We start from the raw sequence: 14,245 nt of genomic DNA on the forward strand, positions 1-14,245 counted from the left end.
ACTACATCACACCAGGCTTTACGCACACAGCATGGTTCAGGGTCTCGGGCCTTTCAGCACAGCGGCCAATAAAGGACAGGTTTCTCCAGGTGTTGGATGATGTCGTTCTTCGGGTGATTCAGCCAGATAATAATGGATCACACTGGCATGGTTAATGATGTTGGACATTTTTTAAATCTGCATGGTCCGCACCCATTGGGTGTTCCAGAGAGTTCAGGTTCTCTGGAAAAGGGACCAAGACACAGGAATCGGACATGAATTAAGTGGTCCCATGCTTTTCCCATTACCAAGAGTTTCTTACTTTAATAATATCCAGGATTTGACATTGATTAGAGCAACTGGCACAGCATGATATGGTTATAAGATTCCTGGATGCCTTTTTGTCTCGGGGGATTAACTCTCCAGGTGGACACAGGTATGACCTCAGAATCCAATATGGGGGGGCTGTATGACCAAACAAGAGTTGGGGAGACTCCACATCTGGAGACCATTCTATAGACATAATTAGAGCACTTTGGTGTTCACTAACAAGCTGGCTGAGCCAGAAGTTAATGACCAGAGGGCAGCAGCAGAGCTCTCCTGCCGGGCGGCTGGGCTGTCGCTCTCCTTCAGAAGCCTCCAAGCAGCAGAGCTCTCCTGCCAGGCGGCTGGGCTAGCGGCTCTGTCGCTCTCCTTCAGAAGCCTCCAGGGTTTCACACCTCCCCGTCTTTCTTTTCTCATTCACCATGCATCCATATTCAGCAGTCTGTGCGTGTGCATGATCTGCCATTATTTAAAATCGTTTCTTTAAATGTCAGAGGGCAATTTTATATTAATCACTCTGACTAGACATCTATTCATAGACTGGCTGGAGTCTCTATAAAGGCAATTATTGCACGTTCAGCTGGATACTTACCAAGGCAGCCCAGTGTTTTTCTCACCATTTATTACCTCAGTTGGTTGAATAAATGCAAACCAATAAAAAATAAATAAATTTAATAACACGGGTAGCCCTATAGTCATTACTTTGAATATGGCTGGATTGCAGAAGACTTTGCAAAGAACTTTGTTTTCCATCCATTTTCTGTAACTGCTTGTTCTGTTCAGGGTAGTGGGGGGGTCTGGAGCCTATCTCAGAGGCTACGGGCACAAGGAAGGGAACAACCCAGGATGGGGCAACAACCCATCACAGGGAACACTCACACACCACTTACACCCGCAGGCCATTTGGCAACTCCAATTAACCCTTTTTTTTGGAATCAGAATACCCAGAGGAAACCCGTATCACCACTGGGAGAAGATGCCACCTCCACACACAGAAGCATGGTGGAGACCCTGGTCCCAGAGGTGTGAAGCAACAGTTCTAATCACTGCACCACCGCACTACCCAAAACTTCAATTCGTCTTAAATATTTTATGTAATTAAATCAAATGCCCGGCTATATAGTTTCATAAAACCTAGTTTTATCATTTGTGACGGCGTTGTTATTAAGGAAACGTCAGGAAGAGAGGAGTAGCCTACAGCAGTTTTGTTACCGTCGCTGTGTGTGGGCCCGATTTATCAGCGCACGCGATTAAATCCGACTGAAAAGCATTCGGAGTTTAATGAGATGCTTGCTTATTGAGAAACAGACAAAGCAACGCCAACACAGAATATTTACTGCCAGGATGTGCAGTCCTTATTTGGAGCATGGATAACAATAATTTTTAAATGTAACTAAATGTTTTTCTTCCCATTTTGGATATTGCATTTATTTTTCTGAATCCCAGAAAACATCCAATATAATACTTGTTTCTTCCAATATAACCACCGCTTTCTTATAGTATACTAAATGGACATTAAAAGTCCCTATGTGGTTGTCGACTAACTCGTCTGTCGCTGTCATCAGACCCCTTGTCTAGCTGCTACAGCGTCCACATGTTCTCTCTCAGCACTTATTTTTTTCCGGCCGGCTCTTCCCGGAACAGCGTGGTCTTACACAAACATAGGCAGACGCATTCAACCACGGAAAATATGTCAAAATGTCATTTTAAAAAAACGTCTTCTGTACGTGCATTTACTAACGCCAAGGACTTGCACTTTATGACACAGCAACCCAGTCTCTGTTTACATTAGTCCTCCTCAATGACACACGCACCACTGAGGGAAGCTCCTTCAGTATGATAATACATGAGAAGGAGATCAGATTGTAATACCGCAAATCTTAAAATGTATTAATATTAATTCAAGTAAAGTCCATTATTATATCACTAACGAAACAAAAAAATACACTATAAAAATCACATTTAAAAGGCTAAAGAAAGCAACAATTTAAAAAACACGTATTGTATTGCGTAATGCAACTAATAAAATGTTTACTGTGCATTGCATTTATTTTGTAATTCGAATGCTTCTGAAGAATGTAAAACTATGCAGGATTGTCCAAAGCAGGTGCGAAAGTGTAATTGTATCGATTAGTGTAAAAACCGTTTACATTTTAACACTTCAGATATCATATTTTATCAGTCTCAAACAAATACCTCATGACATTTGACAAATGTACGAGATGTATAATATCTTATATGTTTTGACAGCACGAACTGAAACTCAAATTTCTAACAATGTTAACAACATAAATATATCTTCTTTTTGTTTACTCATTGCCCGGATTTTTTCACAATACACCACGGTCACAAAATAATGATGAGCAAATCGTACATGAAAATAAATAGGCCTATGTTGAAGGGAACGGTGGTTTATTATCAAAAAATATTAATTTCTATATTTTGTTCGGTTAAAGCTGAAGCTTATTCAGGTCTTCCTTTAGTTCTGTTTATCGCATCCCACTTCATCCGTGTTTACTGAGTGATAAACCATTTGAGCCTAATTTATTGCCTTATTCCTACTACTTAATAAATTAATAAAATAATGCCCCGCTATTTCCGACTGGAAGCTAATAGCACTCAATATTTACATTACCTAAGTATCCATCCATCAATCTTCTAGCCGTTAATACTGGTCTGGGTCGCAGTTTTTATGGTAAAAATGTGAAATTAATACGAGTTTATATCTTTTTATTCATAAGCAAACAAACAAAGTCACTATATAAATAAAAACTCTGACTCCGAGTAGTTTTTAAACCTATAAGGTCGTCATTTTAAAAACCGGGTGAAACAAACTTGGTGGGCTATAAAAAAAAGTCAAGCTGATTAAAGTGCTTACGGGCATTAAAATGTTCCTTAATTCAGAAAATAAATAGGTGAACCTTGTGTCTAATCAAATGATATTGCTCATACATTAAATAAACAAAAATATAGTCCACGTCAGCTACTCACTTAATTTCATATGTAACCTAGTTATATTTACTTCGTAAATTATTTAAGCAACACAATATTTATTTATTTTATTGATACCATTATTAAAGGAAGTAATGTGTTGCCGAAATATGTAACATCAATGATTAACATTCCAATTGTAAATTATTCCAGGAGCACAAACGCATTACGGGCCGTTCGAACTGTATGCCGTCGGCGGAAATAAATAATCAAATACAAGTGCTGATGCAAAACGTCCATCACAGAAACGGAAAACCGTCATCCTGCTCTTTGATCGGCGTTGCCGTCTGTCCCTTTTCTTTTTATTCTACCAGTAGAAGTAATTCAGCCCGGTATGACTCTCTTATGAATTTCCCAATGACGTAAGCGATGCTGCTCGTTCTCATTGGCTCTTGGGTGAACTGATCACTTATGGGTGCTAAATCCTGCACACCTCCCACACCCCCGCGGGGGGACAAACACCCAAGCATACACGACTACCGTTCATAAATACCTGAATGAGCAGTCCCAGAGAGCGACAACTCACGGAGTGAACGACACATCACAGGTTAATTCAGTTGCCTAATTAGACTCAAATACCTGCTGAGAGAATTTAATATGAATTCAAAAGTTGATGGACCACGCAGAGGAAGATCCTTCGATTCTATGAACACATGTTTTGAAGAGAAGCATCTGAACAATGAGGTGAGGTGTCCTGAATGTGTGCATTAGAACAGAGGTGGAAAGTTCAGGTTCAGAGATAAAAAATCCAGACCAAGATTTTGTTTCAGCTAAGCAGCTGAGCGCTCTGTAAGTGTGGCTCTTTATGCGCAACTTGTTGGCTGAGACAAAATCCTATTCTGGATTTGTACTTTCTGAACCTGAACTTTCCACCTCTGCATTAGATTTAACTATGAAATGTTTGCATGACATAATGTAGGTGACGTACATTAAAACGGGACTTTAATAGGCTGTTCCGCTTTATCGTAACCAAAGGCACTCACATTTTCTATTCATTAAAAACCTCTCACTAATTAAGTCACTTCTGATAAGCGGGACTAAGCCTATCTGAAGGACACGGCTTCAACGCCGGGTTAAGCGTTATGAAGGAATATTATCACAAACTTGCATGGAGAATAAAAACTGCTTAATATTTAACTTTCTTTGATGCTTATGATTTTACACAATAGATTTCTTTAAACACTTTAACCCTTTCTTTAAGGTGTATACGATTGTTGACAAAGGAGATCTGTAGGTGCTTGTCTCAGAAAAAGGGTAATTAAATACCAACCACGTATAATCATATTAAATATGCGTCTGTCCTTAATGAAAGCATTGGAAGTTTTCGAACACTTGTAATATCAACATAAACATGTTGTAATAAAAACAGTTATTCTGTTTTTATAAATGCATCGATGTGATTGAAAGTGATGAATAGTCAAATTATGAAGTGTTGCCTTAGACTGATGTACACGATTTTTATAAGATGCAGAAGCCAGAGACTTTTGCTTTAGACATTCGCAAATCTTGGGATAAGTAACTGAACAATCTAACCTTTTCTGCAAAATTAAATTCATTTCCCTCTGAACTCATTAACCCCGTGGTATATCAGTTTATACCAATATAACACCTTTCACGAAGCAGGATTTCTTAGCTGGATTGAATTTAACTAGAAATCATGTTCGTCCTATAAGAGTTTAGGTAAGGAGCATTCCTATTGGACGTTCATGAGTTACAGTTTAAATTAACCCAGTTGACTGAGAAATCCTGCTACGTGGTTCACCCCTTATTTAGCTGTGAAATGGACTGTAACCTTTTCCTTTTTAATACAGTAAGACGTTTTTAAAGATTGATATAACTGTAAGTCTTTTTATTTATATTGAAGCAGAAGTAAAAGTACTACCTAAATAGTTTGCTATTTTTTCAGTTTTAATGTTTATTTGGTTGCATCAAGCTAAACAAACATCAAGAAAGACTATATCATCACACTATAAACTGTCGACTTTCCCCTGCAAAATATAAAATCTTGTTTAAATAATACTTTTAAAGGCAGTGTTATCTGCAATAGTCTTGGTGTGAAGTGATGGATGATTTTAATTCCATTGCGTAATCAGATATGGGACATGCTGGGATTATCTGGGACATTTTTTGCAACAGCCTTGTGTGTCTTTAGGAAATTTTCAATGAGATATCTCCAATGGCTGTGTGCCTCATTAAATACAGACAGCTATTGGTGTAGTGGCCAGACAACTGCATTTAGGATCAACTCATTTACCACAAACCATGTAGTTCCAGGCCTATGTAGTCCCAGTAATATCTGACAGTGAAACAATTTAAATTGATCAAAAATTCTAGGAGAACTATGGGAATCAGGTGCGAAACAGAAAAATTCAACTGGCAGATTATTCAGACTCCTGTGTGGTTTTCTCATGGGCAGATGAACAAATCTGTGTTCAGCAAGATTGAGGAGAATAAAGACAACAAGAACTTGTCCTCAGAGAGGAGCCGAGCAGAAATCATATTCTCCCTGAAGAATGAAGTCGGCGGACTTCTGAAGACACTTAAGCTTTTTCAGGTAGAAGATTATCTCTGTGTCCATGGTCATTCAGCTAATCACCATTTTTGAAAACAGAAGAATTCACATCTCTATTCTAATTCTTTGTCTGCAGATATTGACAGTTCTCTTCATACAGCTTTACCATACGTAGCTTGTTTTTCATATATAATGGTTCTTTAATAGTGCTGAACTCTGGTTTGATTACAAAGATTATTTAGCTGATGCTAATGTTTTTTAATTTGATTATTAGGAGAACCACGTCAACCTTGTTCACATTGAGTCCCGGAAATCAAAGCGGCGTAACTCAGAGTTTGAGATCTTTGTGGACTGCGACAGTGAGCAGGAGCAGCTTAATGAAATCATCCAGCTGTTACAGAAGCGCGTGAAGGTCATCAACATGAATGCTCCTGACAACTCCTGTCTGCCTGAGGAAGGTACACCCACAGCAGCGTAATGGACCAGTTTGTGCCACCACAGTACAAGCTGAAGAAAGATTTAAACTTTAAAATATGATCATTCCTATTATGATTTCAGTGCCAAAAATACTAATGGATTTATTCAAGATGCAAACCTGATTTTTTCCAGATTTGGTTGACGTTCCATGGTTCCCCAAGAAGATCTCCGACTTGGACAAGTGCGCCAATCGCGTCCTGATGTACGGTTCGGACCTTGATGCTGAGCACCCGGTGAGTTGTGCCGCCTAATTTCTAGAGTATGGAAGACTTTCAGAGGTGCTCGATACACCAAGCACACTGTTCACTCAGGGCCCGGTGCTCTTTACACAGGGCTTCAAGGATAACGTCTATCGCAAGAGGAGAAAGTACTTTGCTGACCTGGCCTTAAGTTACAAACAGTAAGTCTGTGATTTTAATGGGGATATTTTCTTCTACAGCTAATAGAACATATGTAGTTGTGGAGATCTTGTGAATTGCAAACTTCCGCTTTTCTGTCTGAGCAAGTAAAGCAAATGTTTAGGCCACTACTCACATGCCATTTTTAGAATTAATGGATAGTGTTTATATACATGCAATTTAGCATAATGATAATGAGCTAAATGAAATTTGATACACCCAGTGCTGCCTTTTAGAGAAAAGCATAAATAATTACAAAACAAGAATAATTTTACTATTGTATAAACTATCATGATCATTTTTAAATATCTTTTTAATATCTGCATATGTGTGTCATCCAATACTATCTATGGGCTTGTTGTTAAAGTGGTATTTGTAATAAATGTTATGGTTGCAGTATTTTACTGCATATATTTTATTTATTTTGGTATGTTATTAAAGAAGCTTTAGCAGATAGATTAAAAATGTGTGTTGGTTCTGTTCTTCATGTAAAATATAACCATAGATTATCTTAGTGATCTCAAGCATGAACATATAGGTCTGTTTAACCACTCGGAAAAGTGATTGTGGTAATTGATAAATTGAGTATGTGAGAGTGCTATTCATGTGACACTCCCTTTTGGCAGTGGGGACCCCATACCTCGTATCGAATTCACGGAGGAGGAGGTGAAGACGTGGGGGGTGGTGTACAGGGAGCTGAGTAATCTGTACCCCACCCACGCCTGCCGGGAGTACCTGAAGAACCTGCCCCTGCTGGCCACATACTGCGACTGCAGGGAGGATAACATCCCGCAGCTGGAGGACGTGTCGCGCTTCCTCAAAGGTGAGAAACAGAAGCTGCACTATACCAGGCTCCATACCCAGCCCTACACTGTATAGTGTCAGTGAGTCTATTCTGTATCCAGCCCTACACTGTATAGTGGCAGTGTATCTATTCAGTACCCAGCCCTACACTGTATAGTGGCAGTGTGTCTATTCTGTATTCAGCCCTAAACTGTATTGTGTCAGTGTGTCTATTCTGTACCCAGCCCTACACTGTATAGTGGCAGTGAGTCTATTCTGTATCCAGCCCTACACTGTATAGTGTCAGTGTGTCTATTCTGTATTCAGCCCTAAACTGTATTGTGTCAGTGAGTCTATTCTGTACCCAGCCCTACACTGTATAGTGTCAGTGTGTCTATTCTGTACCCAGCCCTACACTGTATAGTGTCAGTGTGTCTATTCTGTACCCAGCCCTACACTGTATAGTGTCAGTGTGTCTATTCTGTACCCAGCCCTACACTGTATAGTGTCAGTGTGTCTATTCTGTATCCAGCCCTACACTGTATAGTGGCAGTGTGTCTATTCTGTATTCAGCCCTAAACTGTATTGTGTCAGTGAGTCTATTCTGTACCCAGCCCTACACTGTATAGTGTCAGTGTGTCTATTCTGTACCCAGCCCTACACTGTATAGTGTCAGTGTGTCTATTCTGTACCCAGCCCTACACTGTATAGTGTCAGTGTGTCTATTCTGTACCCAGCCCTACACTGTATAGTGTCAGTGTGTCTATTCTGTACCCAGCCCTACACTGTATAGTGTCAGTGTGTCTATTCTGTATCCAGCCCTACACTGTATAGTGTCAGTGAGTCTATTCTGTATCCAGCCCTACACTGTATAGTGTCAGTGTGTCTATTCTGTACCCAGCCCTACACTGTATAGTGTCAGTGTGTCTATTCTGTACCCAGCCCTACACTGTATAGTGTCAGTGTGTCTATTCTGTACCCAGCCCTACACTGTATAGTGTCAGTGTGTCTATTCTGTATCCAGCCCTACACTGTATAGTGTCAGTGAGTCTATTCTGTATCCAGCCCTACACTGTATAGTGTCAGTGTGTCTATTCTGTATCCAGCCCTACACTGTATAGTGTCAGTGAGTCTATTCTGTATCCAGCCCTACACTGTATAGTGTCAGTGAGTCTATTCTGTATCCAGCCCTACACTGTATAGTGGTAGTGTATCTATTCTGTATCCAGCCCTACACTGTATAGTGGCAGTGTATCTATTCTGTATCCAGCCCTACACTGTATAGTGGTAGTGTATCTATTCTGTATCCAGCCCTACACTGTATAGTGGCAGTGTATCTATTCTGTATCCAGCCCTACACTGTATAGTGGCAGTGTATCTATTCTGTATCCAGCCCTACACTGTATAGTGGCAGTGTGTCTATTCTGTATCCAGCCCTAAACTGTATTGTGTCAGTGTGTTTATTCTGTATCCAGCCCTACACTGTTTAGTGTCAGTGTGTCCATTCTGTATCCAGCCCTACACTGTATAGTGTCAGTGTGTCTATTCTGTGTCCAGCCCTACACTGTTTAGTGTCAGTGTGTCCATTCTGTATCCAGCCCTACACTGTATAGTGTCAGTGTGTCTATTCTGTGTCCAGCCCTACACTGTATAGTGTCAGTGTGTCTATTCTGTATCCAGCCCTACACTGTATAGCGGCAGTGTGTCTATTCTGTATCCAGCCCTAAACTGTATTGTGTCAGTGAGTCTATTCTGTGTCCAGCCCTATACTGTATAGTGCCAGTGTGTCTATTCTGTATCCAGCCCTACACTGTATAGTGTCAGTGAGTCTATTCTGTATCCAGCCCTACACTGTATAGTGGTAGTGTATCTATTCTGTATCCAGCCCTACACTGTATAGTGGCAGTGTATCTATTCTGTATCCAGCCCTACACTGTATAGTGGTAGTGTATCTATTCTGTATCCAGCCCTACACTGTATAGTGGCAGTGTATCTATTCTGTATCCAGCCCTACACTGTATAGTGGCAGTGTATCTATTCTGTATCCAGCCCTACACTGTATAGTGGCAGTGTGTCTATTCTGTATCCAGCCCTAAACTGTATTGTGTCAGTGTGTTTATTCTGTATCCAGCCCTACACTGTTTAGTGGCAGTGTGTCCATTCTGTATCCAGCCCTACACTGTATAGTGTCAGTGTGTCTATTCTGTATCCAGCCCTAAACTGTATTGTGTCAGTGTGTTTATTCTGTATCCAGCCCTACACTGTTTAGTGGCAGTGTGTCCATTCTGTATCCAGCCCTACACTGTATAGCGGCAGTGTGTCTATTCTGTATCCAGCCCTAAACTGTATTGTGTCAGTGAGTCTATTCTGTGTCCAGCCCTATACTGTATTGTGCCAGTGTGTCTATTCTGTGTCCAGCCCTACACTGTATAGTGTCAGTGTGTCTATTCTGTATCCAGCCCTACACTGTATAGCGGCAGTGTGTCTATTCTGTGTCCAGCCCTATACTGTATTGTGTCAGTGAGTCTATTCTGTGTCCAGCCCTATACTGTATAGTGCCAGTGTGTCTATTCTGTATCCAGCCCTACACTGTATAGTGGCAGTGTGTCTATTCTGCATCCAGCCAAATACATGACAAATGACAAATACCATTTTAAGAAATGTTTTCTCAAGGTTACCATAGCAATATGCTCCTGAGCAAACTGTTGCCAGCCTCAGATACTGTGTGCTGCTTTCTTGCATGACAGCAGCCTGAATGTGTGTTTCAGAGCGCACAGGCTTCACCATCCGGCCCGTAGCCGGCTACCTGTCCCCCCGAGACTTCCTGGCGGGCCTGGCTTTCCGCGTCTTCCACTGCACGCAGTATGTGCGGCACAGCTCTGACCCGCTGTACACCCCAGAGCCGTAAGTCCCTCCCCCGCCGTCGCTAATGCTAACCTGCATGGCTGCTCAGTCTGGGTCTTTTGTTTGATGAGCGTCCCCTGAATTTGGGCTGCCGTGTAGGGTGGTAATGGAGCTGTCAAGGCAAATTCGCTGCGCAGTTGCATGAAGCCTTTGCTTTGCTCCTTACAACAAATTTGTAGCAATCAGCTCAGTCCTTTGTCAATTTATTCACAAAAAGAATTGAAAGCTGCTTAAATAAAACATTCCACAACCAAAAAAACTGAAGCTATTTGGCAGTATTGTATAGTATTTATTTATTGCGTGTATGTATGTATGATGTTGTATGTACCCAGTCCTGCTGCAGAGATGCTAACTACTCACTCATCTGCATATTTATGTATTAACATTTAAAGTGTAATTAAAGTCTAATGTGAAACGCAGTTACTATTATGTCTGACCTCCTCTGCCTGGTTCCAGAGACACATGTCATGAGCTGCTGGGTCACGTGCCCCTACTGGCAGAGCCCAGCTTCGCCCAGTTCTCCCAGGAGATCGGGCTGGCCTCGCTGGGGGCCTCCGACGACTCGGTCCAGAAGCTGGCCACGGTGAGCGCTCCCACCTCGTCCTCCGCCGCCAGCTGTTCTCATGGCTGTTCTCATGGCTGTTCTCATGGCCACGTTGAGGTTCCATTAAGGTACATCTGGTACTTCTGTTACAGTGCTATTTCTTCACGGTGGAGTTTGGCCTGTGCAAACAGGAGGGGAAGCTCAGGGCCTATGGGGCCGGACTGCTGTCCTCCATTAGCGAGCTGAAGGTACGCAAAAGGATTTTTTTACTGTGTATCAGCCTGTATTATCCTACATCACATGATGAGACTATAACTGGCTTTCATATCAAACAGTGTTTCATTTAAAACTCTCAATATATGCATTTCCACAATATTCCCTCTACAGTTAGCCATGTATTGTTGTATAAACAGGCAGCGGTTTTGTGAAAAGCGTATTCAATTTACAAAACAACTAAGCAAACATACAGCTGTTGGCTGGTCCTGTAAAATCGCACAGTTGAACGTAGCATTGTGCCAGCTTTTATAACTTGTAATTAATCATTAAGAAGCATAGGCCACATGCATCACACACAATGACCAGCAGTGTTTGCGTAATGCTTTTGTGTGTTTAATAGATGCACAGCTCACTGCACCACAAAATATGCCAGTCACTATTATCTTTCAATCTTGCTGAGTCGCCCACCATCTGTCAAACCCCATGCAGTTGTGCTTACATAATTTATACACTTCTGCATGGTCTGATGGTAGTAAATACAGCCACCTCCTTATCATGTCTTTTTTGCATGAAATCATAGAGGGCTATGCTGTGCCATTCTTTCTTCTGAATGATTATTGCATCCCATTGCAGCACGCCCTCTCTGGGAATGCCAGGATTATGCCCTTTGACCCAAAGACTACCTGCAAGCAGGAGTGCCTCATCACCACCTTTCAAGATGTATACTTCATGTCAGACAGTTTTGAGGAAGCGAAAGTCAAAATGAGGTAAGAAGACATGTCACTTTGCAGCCATCTGCAGCCAGTAGACCGAGTACGTAGCCAGTAGACCGTGTACGCAGCCAATAGACCACGTATGCAGCCAGTAGACCGTGTACGCAGCCAATAGACCACGTATGCAGCCAGTAGACTGTTTTGCATTCAGGAGACCCATTTCTGTTTAAAAGAAAAACAAAACACAGCCCTGTGTATGATGTAATTTTGTCTGTTGAACAGGGAGTTCGCTAAGACCATCAAGAGGCCTTTCACTGTGCACTACAACCCCTACACCCAAAGTGTGGACGTGCTGAAGGACACGCCCAGCATTCTCAGCATAGTGGAGGAGTTGCGTCACGAGCTCGACATCGTGGGCGACGCACTCAGCCGACTCAACGAGCAGCTTGGGTTGTGATACCCGGCTGGACCCCCAGGTGCTGATCCCCGGGTGCTGATCCCCGGGTGCTGATCCCAGCCGTCATGCAGACATCATGCTCCTTTCCAAACCCAACCCTACAATCCAGAACAACCAAAGATTCAGCTAATGAGATAGAAACCTCCAAAATATCTTTCGCCGTTTAACTTGCATTAAGATTAACAACCTATGGGAGAGTCAAATGTAGTATCCTTTATCCTGTAAGCAACTGGTAAATGCATTACTTCTTTGTATTCAGATCCTGCATTTGTTGTCTCAGATCAAATCAGTAGCTCCCAGCCTGTCCATCTCTGAAGCATGCTTAGACAATCTGTAAAACATTTTACACTATACATGTCAAATGTTCAAGGTCTGTAGTAACTAACAGTGTTAAAATATTGGTTTGTGTGTTTATTTTTGATTTTGAATATTGATGATTAAATATTCCTGATTGTATATATGCATTTCAGTTGTTGCTGTTTCTTTTTATTTGCTGCTTGCTGGACCTGCAGATTCTAAACACGTTTGCAGATGTGAGTGACCTTTTTGACAGGTACAATTACAGCTTTTAGGCCTCTTTCACAAAGTAATTATAATGACTAATATTTAATTATAAAAGCTGATTAGGAATAAATCCCCAAATTCATGATTCCACATCCAATGATTTATTTAGCCATATGCGTCCACTGTGACATCAAATGAGGCGATATCAAATATTGGTGGCTGACCAACACTCAGTTTAGCCTGTTAAATAATGTCAGATTTAGTTATGTGTCTGGTTAATTAGCATATACTCGATATATGCTGACTAATACATTATATATAATCCTGTACATAAATAAATATGTAGTCCAACCGGGACACCTTGCATATGCCTGTGACTTCCCATATGACTGACTTATTCTGTATATAACAACCAACCATAATTGTTGCCCTTTTTCGGATATAACGAAATACAGTGATCCCGCCTATCGCAGAAGTTACGTTCCAGACCCATCCTTATATAAGTAATCATTTTAAAATAGTTTAAGCCGTAAATCGTAGGGCTTAAAACAAAACGAAAAGTTCACAATTAGTTTGCTCACAACATGCAATCGGACCACAAGCAAGGTACATGATAAGCAGAGGACTGTGATGCGTCGGGGAAGAATCCGCGGTATAGCGGGGGGATCGCTGTATGTTACAGTTTCATTCATTTATTTTCTCTTTCATGAAATTTTATTAAATAAATGTGGCGCGAAATGAAAAAAAAAAACAATAAAGCATAAAAATTTGCTACTGTGTTACTATCTCGTGATTTATTGGAATTTTGTCATCGTTGTCAGTTCCTTTTTCCACTGAGGCAATGGTAAAAGTGAGATCTGTGATGGCAGTGAAGATGTGGGTTCAATCTGAACTTTGATATGAATGATGCAAACTGGCTTGCATTTAGGGCAGGCAGAACAACGAGATCCTTCTTCCATTTACTGGTTTACAGCGACACCTAATGTCAGCTTCGCACTGACGGGGCTGCCTAATATCGGTCTTTCCCAAGTCAGGTCACATGATAAAATCTACAGGCTGAAGAATGAAAGACGTGAACAACCGAGAACGCTCACGTATATTTATCACGTTAAAAAAATAGGTAATTGGCAATTCCACATTAGGGAAATGCAGGGACGTTGGCAATAACACATCCCTGCGTCCCCGACTAAGACGAGCAGACGTACAAATAGAAAATTAAATATCTGTATTTAATACAGTCATTGCTTCAATTTCTGATAGACTTTTATACATGTAGTATCCAACGAAACTTTGTGTCACTGATGACAGGGTATACTAAGTGTCCCATGTGAGGACGTCAATCCTGTACACACAGGTAGCGTTTATCTTATCTCTTGCAGAAATAAAACAGCGATGTTATATTTGGGGCTCTCGACCACCAGGGGGAGCTAACACCTTGATGAA

At 41.2% G+C, this 14,245-nt stretch overlaps 1 protein-coding gene across 1 annotated transcript; it reads left to right on the forward strand.

Annotated features, from left to right (window-relative positions):
* The first annotated feature begins 3,756 nt into the window (after positions 1-3,756).
* tph1a (tryptophan hydroxylase 1 (tryptophan 5-monooxygenase) a) lies at positions 3,757-13,277 on the forward strand. The gene is made up of 11 exons (XM_023793874.2): positions 3,757-3,978; positions 5,711-5,848; positions 6,081-6,264; positions 6,416-6,516; positions 6,616-6,683; positions 7,308-7,504; positions 10,233-10,368; positions 10,825-10,951; positions 11,065-11,160; positions 11,762-11,895; positions 12,124-13,277. Exons 1-11 carry the CDS (start codon positions 3,892-3,894, stop codon positions 12,296-12,298), a joined length of 1,443 nt encoding a protein of 480 aa, XP_023649642.1. The 5' UTR covers positions 3,757-3,891; the 3' UTR covers positions 12,299-13,277.
* The last annotated feature ends 968 nt before the right edge of the window (positions 13,278-14,245 follow it).

The sequence above is a fragment of the Paramormyrops kingsleyae genome, chromosome 11, assembly GCF_048594095.1.
Source record: "Paramormyrops kingsleyae isolate MSU_618 chromosome 11, PKINGS_0.4, whole genome shotgun sequence".
NCBI classification, from domain to species: domain Eukaryota; kingdom Metazoa; phylum Chordata; class Actinopteri; order Osteoglossiformes; family Mormyridae; genus Paramormyrops; species Paramormyrops kingsleyae.

Coding starts and splice junctions, on each gene's coding strand:
- tph1a (XM_023793874.2), top strand. CDS start 3,892: ATGAATTCAAAAGTTGATGGACCACGCAGAGGAAGATCCTTCGATTCT. Junction 6,265..6,415: donor CTCCTGTCTGCCTGAGGAAG/GTACACCCACAG, acceptor GATTTTTTCCAG/ATTTGGTTGACGTTCCATGG. Junction 6,517..6,615: donor ACCTTGATGCTGAGCACCCG/GTGAGTTGTGCC, acceptor CTCTTTACACAG/GGCTTCAAGGATAACGTCTA.